This window comes from Salvelinus fontinalis, chromosome 8, assembly GCF_029448725.1.
Source record: "Salvelinus fontinalis isolate EN_2023a chromosome 8, ASM2944872v1, whole genome shotgun sequence".
NCBI classification, from domain to species: domain Eukaryota; kingdom Metazoa; phylum Chordata; class Actinopteri; order Salmoniformes; family Salmonidae; genus Salvelinus; species Salvelinus fontinalis.
Genome location: NC_074672.1, coordinates 25895277 through 25911342, shown reverse-complemented (window position 1 = coordinate 25911342; position 16066 = coordinate 25895277). Strand labels below are relative to the sequence as shown.

General features: G+C 45.8%; 1 protein-coding gene across 5 annotated transcripts in view; it reads left to right on the top strand.

Moving 5' to 3' along the window:
• The window catches only part of LOC129860967 (protein bassoon-like), a 199278-nt gene extending 183281 nt beyond the window's left edge, over positions 1–15997 (top strand). The window contains exons 6-13 of one of the 5 annotated variants that reach the window (XR_008760487.1): positions 713–2342; positions 3653–4491; positions 5800–5905; positions 6671–6802; positions 6957–7012; positions 7300–7552; positions 7802–7894; positions 11593–15997. Coding sequence is in view for 1 of the 5 variants with exons in the window: in XM_055931944.1 (XP_055787919.1) it covers positions 713–3155; positions 3590–4491; positions 5800–5905; positions 6671–6802; positions 6957–6997 (3624 nt within the window). In the remaining 4 variants the exon portion in view is untranslated. Of the gene's footprint in view, positions 1–712; positions 3156–3589; positions 4492–5799; positions 5906–6670; positions 6803–6956; positions 7013–7299; positions 7553–7801; positions 7895–11592 lie in introns of all 5 variants that reach the window. The other 4 variants (XR_008760486.1, XR_008760485.1, XR_008760484.1 and 1 more) reach the window with 4 other exon arrangements.
• The last annotated feature ends 69 nt before the right edge of the window (positions 15998–16066 follow it).

Genomic DNA, 16066 nt, shown 5'->3' with positions numbered 1-16066 from the left:
AGAAATGGCACGACTGTCAGAAATGGCACGACTGTCAGAACTGGCACGACTGAATATAGCTTGTCTCTATTAGACCTCCAATCTTATTGGGTATTAATTGGGCTTATTTGATACCCTACTAGAATTTCTGAAGAGAGGTGTATGGTTGTAAAACATTTACTGAGATTATGTAGAACTGCTGTGGGAGCATCTTCATGAGTTTGTCATAATTAAACAGTAATGTTGCTGACAGATACTGGGGCTATCTTCCCCAACCTTTCTGGAGACTGTGGCTGTGATTAATTTAACCCCCAATGGAAATCCAAGTTTAATTACCACAATTAAACGATGAAGTAATTAACTATTACAGACTCACATTGTGCTGCCTACACAGTTGTGGCATGGCTGAGGATGTAACATAATAGAGAAATGTTAGTGGACATGTTAGATTATAGACATTTGTATTACTTTGCACCGCAAAGTAACTGAAGCAATACCATTTAAGCTAGCAAACATATTGATATTTACCAAGCTTCAGTTTACAGCAATTTGTTTATTGCTTTTCTCTTTTGCACAGGCACCTTAAGAAATGTACAATCACACCATAAGAATATACTTTGTTTTTAGTATCGTCCTTGAGAATGAATACATATCTATGTCACATGTGCAGTGCTTTGTTGTGCTAGCTAACCCTAACCCCCTACTCTCACGGCCCTGTCCCGTCTCACTGCAGCTTGCTGCCCTGCAGCAGAGCGCTCTGAGGAAGGTGAAGAGGACCCTGCCCAGCCCCCCTCCAGAGGAGAGCCACCTCCCCATCATCACCCCGGCCGTCCCTCAAATGTACATGCCCGCTGTGCACTCCCTGAGGGCCGGGACCAGGCCAGGTCTGGCAGCCAAAGCCAGCCTGCTGAAGGACCTCACCCACGAGCTGAAGGCCGTGGAGCAGGAGTCCACCAAGCTCCGCAAGCAGCAGCAGGAGCTGGAGGAGGAGGAGAAGGAGATTGATGCCAAGCTGCGCTACCTGGAGCTGGGCATTCATCAGCGCAAGGAAACCCTGGTGAAGGAGAGGGAGAGGAGGGATCTGGCCTACCTGCGCTGCATGGGCGACCCGCGAGACTACATGTCAGACAGCGAGCTGAATAACCTGCGGCTGGCGGCGGCGGTAGCTTCCTACGAGAGCAACGGGGTGCTGACCAGACCGAGCACAGCACCACTGAGCCAGTACACCAGCGACCTCAACACAGCCGCCCAGTTCCCTCCCATCTCCTCCTTCGTCTCCTACCAGTCATACCACCCCCAGAGCCAGCCAGCTCCAGCACCCCAGCCTGGCACCCCTTATCAGACCGCAGCCTTCAACCAGCCCCCCTACCCTTCAGTGTCCCAGGCAGCAGCTCTTCCCCAGCCCACCCCCCTGCAGACCCAACATCTTCCCCCAACCTACCAGACCCAGGGGTCCTTCCCCTCCCACACATACCCCCAGAGCCAGCCCCCCTACCCGACAGAGCAGGGGGTGCAGCCACTGCTCCAGCAACAGCAACAGCTAAGCCACCAGGGGTTCCAGCCTGCCCAGCCTGGCCAACCTCCCTACCCCACCCACACCTCTCCATACCCCAGCCAGGTGTCCTACCCAGCTGGCCCAAGCCAGACCACTCCCTACCAGCCCCAGGCAGACATCCTCACTGTTCATCAGAGACCCAGACAGACCTCTCTGACTGACCTGGAACACAAGATGCCCACTAACTATGAGGTCATAAGCAACCCCACTGTAGTGGTGACCACCACAGCCCAAGATGCCATCTACTCCTCCTCCAGTGGGGCTCCCCCATACGGACAGTATACTGGTGGTACCACTATGGCCAACACTTATGGGCCATACTCTTCTACAGTCTCTAGTACATATGGCCAGTACACCACGACAGTTGCCAACACATATGGGCAGCAGTACACTTCCACCCTGGCCAGTACGTACGGCCAGTATACCACTACCACAGCTAACACCTACGGCTACACCACCACTACAGCCAACTCCTACGGCCAGTACACCACCACCACCAACAGCTACGGCCACGGCACTCCATCTGACCGTCTGCACTCGGTTGACAGCCCGTCCACCTACGCACAGGGCGGTCTCTACGGCCCAGCCAGCCTGGAGCAGAACATCCCAAGGAACTACGTCATGTGCGACGACATCAGTGAGTTGACAAAGGACAGCCTGGGCGGCATGGCGGCGGACATGCATCGAAGCGACGGTCATGGTGGACGCTACATGGGGGAGAGCGGCCCGGCGAGAGGAGGGAGTTCCTACGGCAGGCCGGAGGACGAGCTGACCAGGGAGGAAGACCTGTACGACCACCATGGCAGGGGTAAGAGCAGCTACCACCCACGAGGGTCAGACACATATGGCCGAGTAGTGGGCAGCAGCAGCACTAGCATGGGTGGGGGATCCTCCTATTACTATGATGACTACACCAAACACGGCGCACTACGCACCGGGGTCCAGAAGCAAGCCTCCAAGAGCCTGGCTCCGGCTGTCATGTCCTCCAAGCGCAGCAAGCACCGCAAGCAAGGCATGGAGCAGAAGATCTCCAAGTTCTCCCCCATCGAGGAAGCACGTGACGTGGAGGCTGACCTGGCCTCCTATACCATGAGCACGTCTGGCGGTGGCAACTGCACCGTAGTGTCCCGGGCCAGGAAGCTGCAGGACGACATGGCCTACGGCCTGAGAAAGAGTGCCTATGAGCAGAAGAGATACTCCTATCCCGAGGAGGACGAGCGCATGTACTACACCTCGGGCCGTTCACGCTCCACAGGCTATGGCATGGACAAGATCTCGTCCCGGGACTATGCCGGCTACCGCAGCCGCTCCTATGAGAGAGATGGGGACAGGGATCGCTCGTCGTACAGGGTGGGATACAGCCGGGGCAGACCCCCCATGCGCTCCCAGTATTCGGAGGAGGAGAGCCTGCTGAGCTCCATGGGTGTTCATGTGCGGGCCTCCTCCCTGGGCCCAGAGCTGTACGACAGCCGTAGTAATCAGTATTATGGCCAGTACGGCTCCAGCCACTCCCTGCCTGATGTGCAGGACCACATGAGAGACTTGCCCCGGACTCACGTCTACAAACCAGACGATTCTTACATTATAGACGATATGCATTGCGCTGTTTCGGACAGCGAAGGTAAATGGGTGCTGAATGCCAGTCTCTGCCCACGTATAAACGTCCCCCACCCACCCACAGATAAGGCTAGATGAGAGAAAGAGAGAGAGTCATTGCATGATTTCCTGGTGTTGCGTCTTGACGGCTATACTGACTGACTGCTGTCTGTGCTGTCCCCCTGTGCCAAATCTGCATGATCCGCGTGTCCAGTTTCTTCACTTTGTTCTTCACTTTCTCTCGCATGTTCTTCTGAGGTGCATCATTTTCTTTTACACAATGTTGTTGTTGTCTTGTAAAAGTTAGGTTTTGTTTACTTGTTGTGATTAACTTATCAGTGTTTTACATTTGTTGTCTTTTTTTATGTGTGCCGTGTTTTCATAAAATGCATGGGTGTAAATATCGACCTCTCTTCTTTTTTTTTCTCTCCTTCCCGTTCTTCTTTTGCATGGCCTCAGTCTGCATGCCTCTGTCGCCGTCGGACTTGGAGATTGACTGTGATCTGCTCTTGGTTTCCAAAGCCTACAATCTTGGCCAAGAGGAGACAGACTGGTTTGAGAAGCCCAGGGACCTGCGCTCCGGCTCCCGTCACTACGGCAGTGGAGGCCACTCCTCGTCCGGCCGCAGCCGCCACGTCAAGCACACCTACCACGACTACGAGGAGCCCACAGAGGAGGACCTGTGGCCCCAGGACGAGTATGGCCAAGCCCGTCACTCCTCCTCCTCGCGGGACCACCGCCCCCACGGCAGCGGCAGCTCCGGGAGACACTCCTCTACGTCCCGCCACTCGGACGAGCCCCGCTCCTCTCGCTTCTCCAAGGGCCATCCCAAAGACCCGTCCATGCGCCACGACTCCCGCCAGTTGTCCTCGTCGGGAAAGAGGGGCGACTCCCGCTCCCAGGGGGGGTATCACTCGTCGGACTACTCCAGGGACCCGTCGGGCCACCACCACAGCCAGGGCCGCTCCACCAAGTCCTCGTCCTCTCACGATGGGCGGACTTCCTCCAGGAAGCAGCAGGACCTCCAGGGCCACACTTCCTCTACCTCCAGGGGCCAGGGCAGCTCTGGACGTGGGCAGGGCTCCACCAGTGGGCCTCCATGCTCCAGGGGACAGGGTCCTACCTCCCAGCAGGACGGGCTGCAGCCAGGCCAACGCACCCAGCTGCAGCAGCAGCCCCAGACCTCGGCGGCACGGCAGACAGGCACCATCCCTGCAGGCACCACTCCTGGGGGCCAGCAGCCTCTGGGCCCGGGCCAAGCCCAGCAGGGTCTACAGGCGAAGCCTGGTCAGCTTGGTCCTGGTCAGGCCAGTCGCCAGCCACAGGCAGGAGGCGCACTGGGGCAACTGCCACCAACTGTGGTGAGTACAGGATTATGACTTAGTACAGTACAAGTGTAGTTACAGTCAGTGGCACTAGATTGGAAATGTATGAATTATAATGAGAATCACTGTAAATGTATGTAGATGATTATTTAACGCATTGACATCATTAGAGGTGTTTGGTTGCCTCTCTCCCTCTCCTCTTCCTCTCTCTTCTACCGCCCCCCATTTCTATCTTGCTCTCTCCATCTCCCTCTCCACCCCCTCTCTCCCTCTGTCTCTCTGATAAGGCCTAGCACATCACTCTGAGAGGAGGTTTTATTTCAGTGTGTGAAACCCTGTTGGAAGACCTTATCTAGTATTGTGATTAGCACTGTGGCTGTAGATAGTGGCAGTGTAACAGCCTCTGTCTATTCCACTCAAATGGAGGAGAGAGATTCATCCCCCAAAATGTCTTCCGCTGCAAATCATTCTCAATCCTTCCATTCCCTGTTTGTTTTGTTATGTCTCTGAATACAGCACCTTGTTTGTAATATACACAACTATACAATGTGTAAAGTCTTTCGGCTATGTGTTGTGTTTTACATATAATGCTGTACTGTAGCCCATAGAAATCCTTTATTATAGGAATTCTAGGATCTTTATGCTGTAGCCTATACTGACGACATACTTGGTATTGCGTCAGATTTCTATATACATCTTTAGGGTATTTTGACACTTATATTGAGGCATTATGGAAATCAGAGGGGAATACAGGCAGGTGGGACAAACAGTGGGAAGATTGGACACAGAGTTTGTATGATTATTATTATGTGAAATGGAAATGCAGTTGTCAGGAAATCATATTAATTCACATTCATCCTGTCCCACATTGATTTGAACTGTCTACGGTGCCTGTTCTCTCTGAATGGCCCATTGAGTGATTCAAAATCATTGATTAAAAAGGCTAAATTGTGGAGCATTGCATCCATTCACAGGGTAGAGTGAATGCAAAACAGATCATGTGTGATTATTTGTCAAACGTCCACAATGCTAAGCTAATTAGATACGTTATATTTTTTCCAATAACCCGTTACAGAGATCATATTCCCAGTTTGTAAATCACGATGCACGTTTAGATGCACAGCTGGTTGGTTGGCAGGGAGGAAACGATCTCTTGCTAATTGCTAATACTCATCATTCTCAATATGTCTGTCAAATGACGTTTTGGCATGGGATATTACAGCAGGGGTCGCCATGATATAAGGGTAATCTTTGAGTGCATCAGAACAGAATAAATGGTATACAGTCAGTTTGCCAACTTCAACCATCCGTGTTCCTCATCGCTCTGTCGCTCTCTTACAACAGGCACCTGTCGCAAACACACCCCCTGTGACTGCCATAGGGGCCAAAGCTGTCATAGGAGGGGCGGCCCAGCCTGCAAAAACACCTCAACCCCCACTCACAGGAATAGGTAAGTATCCCTGCCTGCATCCACACTGCTGCTGCTCCACACACTGAACATTTCACTGAGAGGGATTAGTACACTTGTACTCTCCTAAGCATTAGAACACGTGTCAAACTCAGTCCAAGGAGGGCCGAGTGTGTGCAGGTTTTCGTTCCTCCCTTGCACTTGATTGATTAATTAAGGTCACTAATTAGTAAGGAACTCGCCTCACCTGGTTGTCTAGGTCTTAATTGAAAGGAAAAAACAAAACCTGCAGACACTCAGGCCCTACTTGGGATGAGTTTGACACCCTTGCATTAGACAGACAGACAGACAGACAGACGCACACATGCAAACGATCAGGGTGTTATCAGGTATCACGGGTGTCCTGTTTAATCCCATCGATTAATCCTGAGAAGGCCCTGGGAAGCTGATGGATAATCTTAACTCAGGAAACAGAGAGGGAAGGTTCATTTCCATGTCATGTCTCAATTGGGTCTGTGTTCACATGCTCTAGTTGTCTATACAGTCCCATCACCTTCACCTCACTGACAGCTGCATAGACAGTTGTGTTGTGGAAATAGACACCAGGGTCAGAGTCAGTGTGTAAACCTGTGTGGCCTTTTGAGGTGAGGTGTAAATCGGATGCATTCATCTCCTGATAAATACGCTGGCTTCAGACTGTTGTGATAGTGTGCACGAAAACAGAGTATGGCATCAACTGGATTATAAAGAATGTCTTTCTAATCATCATCCCTCTTCCTCTTCCTCCCCTCTCCCTCCATCCTGCAGGCTCCAAGGCCGCCCCTAGACCCGGTGGCATTGGGAGCGCGGCAGCGGGTCAACCTGGGATGGAGGGGGAGAGTCTCCTCTCCAAGGTCCTACCAGGAAACCCTGCGGAGGCAGCAGGAAAACTAGGAGAAGGTGCCCTGCTGGAGTTCAGACTCCATGTTTTTACTCAGACTCTAATGCATTCTAATTGTTACAATGTGCTTAATCACACCTGTCTGTGTCTCTATCTCTCTGTTTACCCATTTGTCTATCTATCTTCCTCCATCTCTCTATCTTCATCCATCAGCTATCTCCGGTTTCGGCAAGAAGTTCACCTCGTTGTGGTGAGGTGTTGAGATGAGGGTAAGTGTTCACCTGGCACTACCGAGTAGAAAGCCTTAACACAGCCTGGGAGATGACAGTGTGCTCGGCTATAGACAGAACCACTGTACCTCATGATATTTCTTTCCCCACTGTGTGTGGGTGGTTCGGTTCTCTCCCCAAACCACTTTGTGCCATTTTTGGAGGTCTTAAGTGCACTTTGTGCAGGTTTGAGTGTCTCTCCTGAGTCCTGAACTAGGATTTTATAACAGCATGACAGCTCACCTCAGTAAGTAACAAGTAGGTGACTCACCGTCGTGTGATTTCAGGTGTCTGTAAATGTTATGGAGGATGTCGTGAGGCTTCGTACCAGAAAAACCTAGGAAGACCCCCGCTTTGTTTTACTGTGAGAGAGAGAGAGAGAGAGAGAGAGAGAGAGAGAGAGAGAGAGAGAGAGAGAGAGAGAGAGAGAGAGAGAGAGAGAGAGAGAGAGAGAGAGAGAGAGAGAGAGAGAGAGAGAGAGAGAGAGAGAGAGGGGGAGGGAGAAATACAGCGACCAAGAGAAGATATCTGAGCGCACTGGTGAGTCCAAAATCTCTATTTTCTGCAGAAAGCTCCCTCATTTTCAGAAAACTACATAGAAAACTACTTCATAAAGTGGCTTTATTTTAGTGTAATTCTTAAAAACATAAATGATGCTGAACTTGTAAACACATACAGTGTATATTTCAAGTTGCAGCATTTTAAAATACAACTGGAAAAGATGAGAAAACCTGACATGATCGACCAGCTCAAGATTGATTGATTTAGGTTTTTCCCACTCTCATTCAGCCAATGAGGACAGGAATCAATGGATGCTGCATGTACCAGGTCTATGCACACAATGGGAGAGAAACTATGCTGATTTCTCTGGCCGGCCAGACAGTAAGTAATGCACACAGACACATCGAACACAACTTAGATTAGATAAGGAAGGACGGTGTATAGCTTAGTAATACACTAATGACTCAATAATCATAACAAAACAATTAGCATTATTTACCATTATAGTCAATTATGAAGTGATGTTATGGTAAAGGTTTAGGTCACAGCAAAGGTAGATATTAGATAAATCTCCATAATATGTTGCAGTTAAGTCGCTCCTGCTATTGCTTGCATATAGTAGGCCTATCCTGTTTACAGCAAAACAATACTGCACCTTGTGCTAACCATGCCATGAACACTGACCCTTGACCCCTTGGCTCTCTGTCAGCCTCTGCATGAGTAACAGCCATACTACTGTGACAGCAATACAGGCAGTGGAACTGCCAGCTCCAGGTCATGTTTCAATGGGAAACCAGGACTAGAGAAGAGTGAGAAGGGCTCAATGTCCAATGTATGTAATACAACCCTCATGAAGAGTGTTGATCTTACCTCAGAGGGTTAATATAAGGCACATTAATATATTATTTTTATTAGAGATAGCATGTAATCTATGGCAAATTCTACCTACACTTGTCTATGGCATTGTATCATTGTTTTTGGCAGTTAGCACCATTTGTTATCTTGTACCTCTTTTACCAGTTTATAGAGATTGTAGAAAACAACCGATTTGATGCTAGTATCTGTTTGCGCTGGTGTCTGTTTGTAACTGAACAGGAGACTTCTCTTGTGGCTCAACTGCAGTCCTTTTATATCACAAAGCATTAGAAGATACAAAATGCTCTACCCTCAAACATGTATAGTTAGGGTATTGTTACCTTCTGGCTAGGCCCCTGTTTTTAATAATGCAACCAGTTATCCGGTAATGAACTGGATTGATCATATTCACAGAGAACAGACAGCTCGCTCTCTGGTTATAGATAGGCTCTTTGGCCAGTAACAGTATCCGTGGATGGATATGAGGTTCAGTGACAGGGTAATGTTTTCCATAAGATTGTGTATCCATCAACCTCCCCTGGGACCCCTTCTTTCCCCCTCCCCAGCCAACATACAGTATAGACTATAGACCTCTCAACTCCTCACTGTTCCTCCACTAAATGTGCAGTTGGCTATAGTTGACCTGTTTGGTCAAGTAACCATGTCAAATACACCACTAGTTCTAGCAGCAGTTTTAACTGGAGTTCAACCAGGGACTATGCTCCACCACATAACATACTACCTTCTCCTCTTTCTACCCCCGCCTCCTCCTCTTTTCTCTACCTTCTCCTCTCTCTACCTCCTCCTCTTCTCTCTACCTCCTCCTCCTTTTCACTCTACCACCTCTTCTTCTCTCTACCACCTCCTCCTCCTTCTCTTGTCTATAACTCTTCCTCCTCTTCTCTCTACCTCCTTCTCTCTCTACCTTCACATCCTCCCCTCCTATGGTGCCTAATAGACTTCACATCATGCAGTAGTAGTGCATGATTGCTTTCCTACATTGAAAATGCCAGAGTAATTGACTAGGCCCAAGGCTAGAGCGATGAAACCAAAACACACAAAACACACAGTGACATAATGGAGGAGAAAACAGTGCAACAGCAGTATTTGTTTATCTTTGTGACAGCGATCAGAGAGACATAAAGTCTCTCTGATCGCCATAAAGGTTGTTTAGAAGAGAGCGTTCCTGATTGGTTTTCATTTTGTTGTGAAGTTGTTCATTTTGAAGATCAGATCGGTGGTAATCAGACCCTGTTTACATGATCAGCTCTTCTGGAGAATAGTTGAGTCCTGATAAATGTAACTGCTTGTGTCACGCCCTGACCGTAGAAAGCTTTTTATGTCTCTATTTTGGTTTGGTCTAGGTGTGATTTGGGTGGGCATTCTTTGTTCCTTTTTCTATGATTTGTATTTCTGTGTGTTTGGCCGGGTGTGGTTCTCAATCAGAGGCAGCTGTCTATCGTTGTCTCTTTTTTTTATTTTTTTTTTTTTTTTTTTTACCTTTATTTAACTAGGCAAGTCAGTTAAGAACAAATTCTTATTTTCAATGACGGCCTAGGAACAGTGGGTTAACTGCCTGTTCAGGGGCAGAACGACAGATTTGTACCTTGTCAGCTCGGGGATTTGAACTTGCAACCTTCCGGTTACTAGTCCAACACTCTAACCACTAGGCTACGCTGCCGATTGAGAACCATACTTAGGTTGCCTTTTCCCACCTGTCTGTGTGGGTAGTTGTCTATGTGTAGTTGCATGTTGAATTGAGACTAGAAAACTTTATTGCACTTAGACATAGTTTGCACTCATCCAAAGAGCAGTTATCACAAGTGGACTGTAGAGCAGATTAGGCAGAGCAGAGCAGCACTGTACCTTGGTGACATCTGAGCCCTGCTCTCCCATGGTGCCTAGTGAGGTCACGAGGTCACAAGGGGACCTGGGCTGTATTCACTGAGATAGAAATGTAATGAATACAGCTAACGCATTCCCTGTTCTCCCTGTCAGTTAATGATGTCTGTTCCAAACAATATGTTTCTATCTGATATCTGAACTTCCTGTAACGTGACACCTGAACAGACCCCTAGTGCTTAAGATATTGAAGATAGCATTACTGAAGATAGCATGGCTGTTTTTGGACTGTGTGGATCACCTGACATCTACTAAGACCTACATACAGAATCTCTCTCACACACACACACACACACACACACACACACACACACACACAAACACACACACACACACACACACACACACACACACACACACACACACACACACACACACACACACGTGTACAGAAACACACATACTGGTACGTACAGGAACACACATACTGGTACGTACAGGAACACACACATTGGCACATACAGAGAGAGAGAGAGATGTACAGCAGGTTTCATGTTGTTATCTTAGTAAAGATGTTCCTGAAGCTAAAATAATGTCTCCCTACTAATACATTTAAGCGTGGTTGATTTTCTCCTAGAGATGATTCATTTGAAACGAGTGTGTAACTGATCCGTTATACTTCGATAACATACTGTATATCCATCAGGTTCAGTTGTCAGCAATGGCAGTGTGCTGCCTGAGACAGAGACCCATGCTGCGTCTGTAGGGCAAGGTGGTGCAGCCGGCCATGTCATGATGAATAACCGCCTCATGTGACCACAGCCCCAGTCTGTCTGTCTCTGTCAGCATAGCATTCTCACATACAGACATTGGTGCTGCTAACTGAATGAATGAACTCTCATGTACCGTAGACCATCTTGCATCAAGCTACTCTATATCTGTGAAATTGAGTGTTCTCCATTGTTTATGCCAGATTCAGTGAGAGACGACAGGCTTCCATGCACTTATAATCACAATATTCACTGATTATTACTGTTACTATTTTGTTAAATACGTTTCACTGAGGATAAATTGAGTGTAATGTCATGGAGATGCAGTATAATTACATAACCTGCACAGACCTCAGTACAGTGTACAGTTCAGTCCTGCTTTTCTTCTGCCATCTATTGTTGAATCATAGAATTTCACTCTGTTCTAATCTTGTGGTCACATGTGCATTTTAATGGAAGGGTTGATTTAGAAATCTCATCGCCGCAGAATGACATCAGTGATTTGTTCCTCTGTTATTCATAGGGTTCCATTTTATTTATTTACTCTGTCATTTTGGCTGTCGTGAGCTACTCATAGAAAACTAGTCACCTGACTTTGTTTTCCTTCTCCAGAATGGTTTGAGGCCCCCAGACTGCAATCCCCCCAGCCAAAGAACAAGGACACTGACACCTGAGCCCCCCTGAACACCTAAGCCATCACAAGCCCTGAGGATCCCTCCAGAGAGAGGCTAGCTGGATAGAGAGCCTGATCCCTGCCACTATCTGGGTCTTCACCACCAGGATGTCTCCTCAAGAACCATCACCTCCCAAACAGCCATTATCCTTTGGGGAATGGGCTCTATACTAAGGAATACTCCACACAGCTGCTCTATAGGAGCATGGAAAGGGGCCGTAGTACTGTGACCCCGCAACACGCTAATGATGCTATCCTCTAGTCTGTGGGCTGTTGTGCTGCTGCCTGCTGGGGTTCGTAACAGACATGGCCGTGGTGGCATGGTAGGATCCTTGATTCCGTAAGCCTGTGCTCAGATTAAAAAACACACAGACACACTCTCCTCTCATCTCTGAAAAAGAAAAGAGAAGAACAGGTTTTTCTGGTACTAAAGACCTCCTGTTTAATTTGGATGCTGATCATTTAGGAAAGAAGAAGAAAAGACAATAAGGATGACTAGGTTGACAGAAGCTAGGAGGAAGTGTCCACAGTTTGCTCAGTTTTTTTCTCTACATTCCAGAATGGAAAAAGGCCCCGTTTTTTTTTATGCTGACTCGTTAGTTTCATTTTTTTCCTCTCTTGCGATGTGTCTAAGAAGTGTATTGTGGATTTAGGATTCGGAAATGCATGGAACTTTATATCCAAGACCTTACACTGTTCACCATTTCAGTTACAGAGGCCATAAGACATTGGTTAATAATAATAATAATAAAAAATGATAGTAAAAATGTATCCAAAAGAAGACGAGGAGGACACAACACTGAATCTGGCCACAGGATGGGAGAATCATCATTCGGAAGGTTTCGATTGCACCATGAGAGCCGAATGTGGCCAGGTTTGTTTTTTAGCCATTGTAAAGCCATTAATAAGAAAAAACATCCCCAGAACGTTTGGGTTCCTGGTGTTTCTGAACCTTCCCACAACGTTTGGGTCTCTGGTGGTTGTTTTTTTTACGACTCAGTTTTTTTTTCTCGTTCTGTATTTGCCTGATTTTCTGTTACAGGATAGTGGATTCGCCTTAATCCTTCCATTCTTTTTTATTTAGAGTAAAGTTACATCTTATTTTTTTACTCCATGTTCTGTCCATAAAGCTTATTTTAATTGCAGACTTTTTTATGTAATAATGATGTCCGCTGGAACCCTGGCTGTGAGATTAATTTATATTTTGGGATTTTGTTTCACTTTTAAATTTGTAATCCTTTTATATTGTGTATTTTCTCATACATTTTTGTGTTTATGTTTGTCATAATCATTAATTACGTAATTTATGATGGTTATTAATAATGAAAAAGCAATAGTATGTGGAAGAAAGTCAGTAAAGAGCACAATCTTGTGTCATTTTACAAATCTTTAGTCAGGAATGTGTTGCCTCTGTGCGATATTCTGCTATCACAACAGGGCCACACCTGGGTTGTATTCATTAGGCACCAAACAAAATAAAAAACTGACAAACAGGGAGGGACTACCTGAAATTGTCCAATAAGAAATGCTCGTTTTTGTTTTCTGTTGCAAAACGTATTGCTACGGAGTCCTCTAATAAATACAACCTTGTAAATCCAGTCTGGTAGTTTGGTACTGCCGAGTCAAGGCATATCATATCTGCCCATTATGATACGTGAGCACTGCAAGACAGCAGAGAGGCACTGAATACAAACCAGTGCAAATCACCATTGTATCTGACTTGAAGTACTTTAGCATTCTTTTGTTGACTGTCATAATCATTGGGTTTTCATGTTTTCTGGCTTACTACAGACTTTTAACATCCAAAACACCATTACAGGGGAAAGAGAAACACCTTACAGACATGTAGTACATATTGGCTATGTGTTTCAAACAGACTGAGGATGTTAGACTGGAGAGACACCTACTCTGCACACACTCACATATGGCTGCGGGCAACAGTGATGTATGAGTTATGTGCGAGGTAGCAAAAGGTGTTTGGTGGATTAGACACTGAAGTGTCAGCACAGTTGGTTCAGTTTTTTGTCTTTGTTTTTGCGACCAAACTGCAAACCCCAAAATGTTGACGATTGTCACGGAAACCTCTCAGGTCAGTGTTCTTCCTGCTGTTCTTTGCAGTGCAGCGTGTGTAGTAGTGTTACTGGTGATACACTCAGACGCTAAAGGCCCACTGATGGGAGCCCAAACATGATGTATATTCTCTTTCTCTTTCTGTGGTTGCTGGAATCAAGCATGCTCTGGCAAAACCTCAGTAACAGTCACTTCTGTATCGTTAGTTTCCTGATGTTTGTATGTGTGTGAGTACTGTATGCGTGTGTTTCTCACCATCCTACTAAAAAACAAACCATTATCTGGCAAATAAAACAAGTGTGTGGTCGACGGCAACTTTTACATTTCAAACGTTCTATGCAATGAATCATTTGGGGGAAATAAAAGGGAAGAAACTGAATACCACTATCATTGTCATGGCTGAGACAAATACTGCTTCCTTTTAGCATTCCTACTACAAAAATAGATTTACTTGTTTGTAAATAGCTACAATATGTGTACGTCAGGAATTTGATTCAACGTTTTTTTACATTTCTTTTTAGTGGCATGTTTCAGTCCCTTCACTGAAAATTGGAACCGGTTGCCAACTGGTTAACTACATAGGCACCCTAAAATGGCACACTATTCCAGTTAGAGTACTATAGGCTGGCTATAGGGAATAAGGTGCCATTTTCAATGCAGAATAGTGTCAATAAAGTCTGCCATCTTATTGCTTCAAGCATGGGTTGCTGGGTACAGCGAATGGTCTTGTACGTACAGTGCTGAAGACCCCATTTTTGTTGGACGGCCATGGATTTCAATATTTGGCTGCTAGTTTGTGCACTTGTTATTCCATAGAATAGACTGAAGCTGCTAAAGACTTAAGCCAATTATATGAAGAGATTAAATATATAAATTATATAAATATGTAAAACAAATACTTTATGATAAATATATATAACACATATTTGAGAAATGACAGGCACTTTTCATGATCGAAGGGAATGACCTGGTGTGTGTACACTGCCACTACCTATTAACATACTATGATATTCCAGAAGTTTGAACGTTGATGGGAGGCTGCTGGCACGACAGAGCTTGTTTCCTTTCAGTGAGCCCACCGAAAACCATTGTAGGCTATACCCACTCACCATTAATTTGGCTTGAAAGGCTTTAGTGTGAAAATCCCTTAACCCACAACTCACTCGGTACAGTAACTGATGTTTCAAGTATGGGTGATTATTTCAATGTAAAGAAGTGGAGTTATTTTTATAGCATCCTTTAATGGAATATCTATACACAAATATTATTGTATCATACAGATAGTCATTGGTACACTGGCGAAATCCCTATGAAGTTCATGGAATAGAATGATGATCATATCAATATTGTCCTACTGTTACAAAGGCCTCCTTACAGTAGATAAGACTGGCATGGAAAGCACTTCACAGGCGTTTAGAACAAACTAGTGACAGATAAAGTCACTGTCAGTGAATGGATGATCAGATATGTAAATGAGATAGAGATAATAATGACGTTGTAAAAAAAGAAGAGAACCAATACTGATCAAAATCCAATTATGACTTGTTTATGTTCCAAATAGTTTGTAACTGTGTTCAATCACTTTGCCTCAGGAAAGCACACACAAAATGCACCGTGGTGAAATGAAATGGGACGTTAATATGCATAGTAGTAAGGGCTTATTATTACAATACTGGTCAATCAAGAAAGCCATCTTATTACTGTCCCATCCAGTCCTAAATCTACTCTGGATTACATGGGTTTTGGACCACTGCATTTTGCCAGGGACAAATAAAACACACGTCTTTTTTTTTACGTCAACCAAAAATTGTGCTTTTAAAGTAGCATAGCAACTGCGACTATCTGCCCTTGCTGTGGGTCATTGTGGATGGCTATGCACAGTGAACAACAACAGGACATTACTATGGATGAACAGAATAGGGTGACAGACAAGGGAATGCCGGAAAAAAAGCTACAAAAAATATTTTTCCACCATCAGGGAGCAGTCATCTTTCACCTTAGTGAAAAGTAACAAGTGCATGAGCTAATGCAGCATAAAGCCTCTCCTTACATCTGACAGGCAGGCAGACATATTCACTGTAAATACCAGTCAGGGTCATAGACTGCTCTGTACAACATGTAAATGTCATACTAAACACTATCACAGGCATTGAAAGCCACGCAGGCTGACCTTGCCAAACTTGTGCTTTTGTGAATAAAAATGACAAAAAAGCATTGTGTATGTGGCTGGCTTGTGCAGACTGTTGAATTAAAAACAAAAGTTGTATTCTGAAACATATTGGTCTGTGTAGAGTTTCTATACATGTTGTGTTTGTAAACGAGAAGAAAAAACACCTTCCTCAA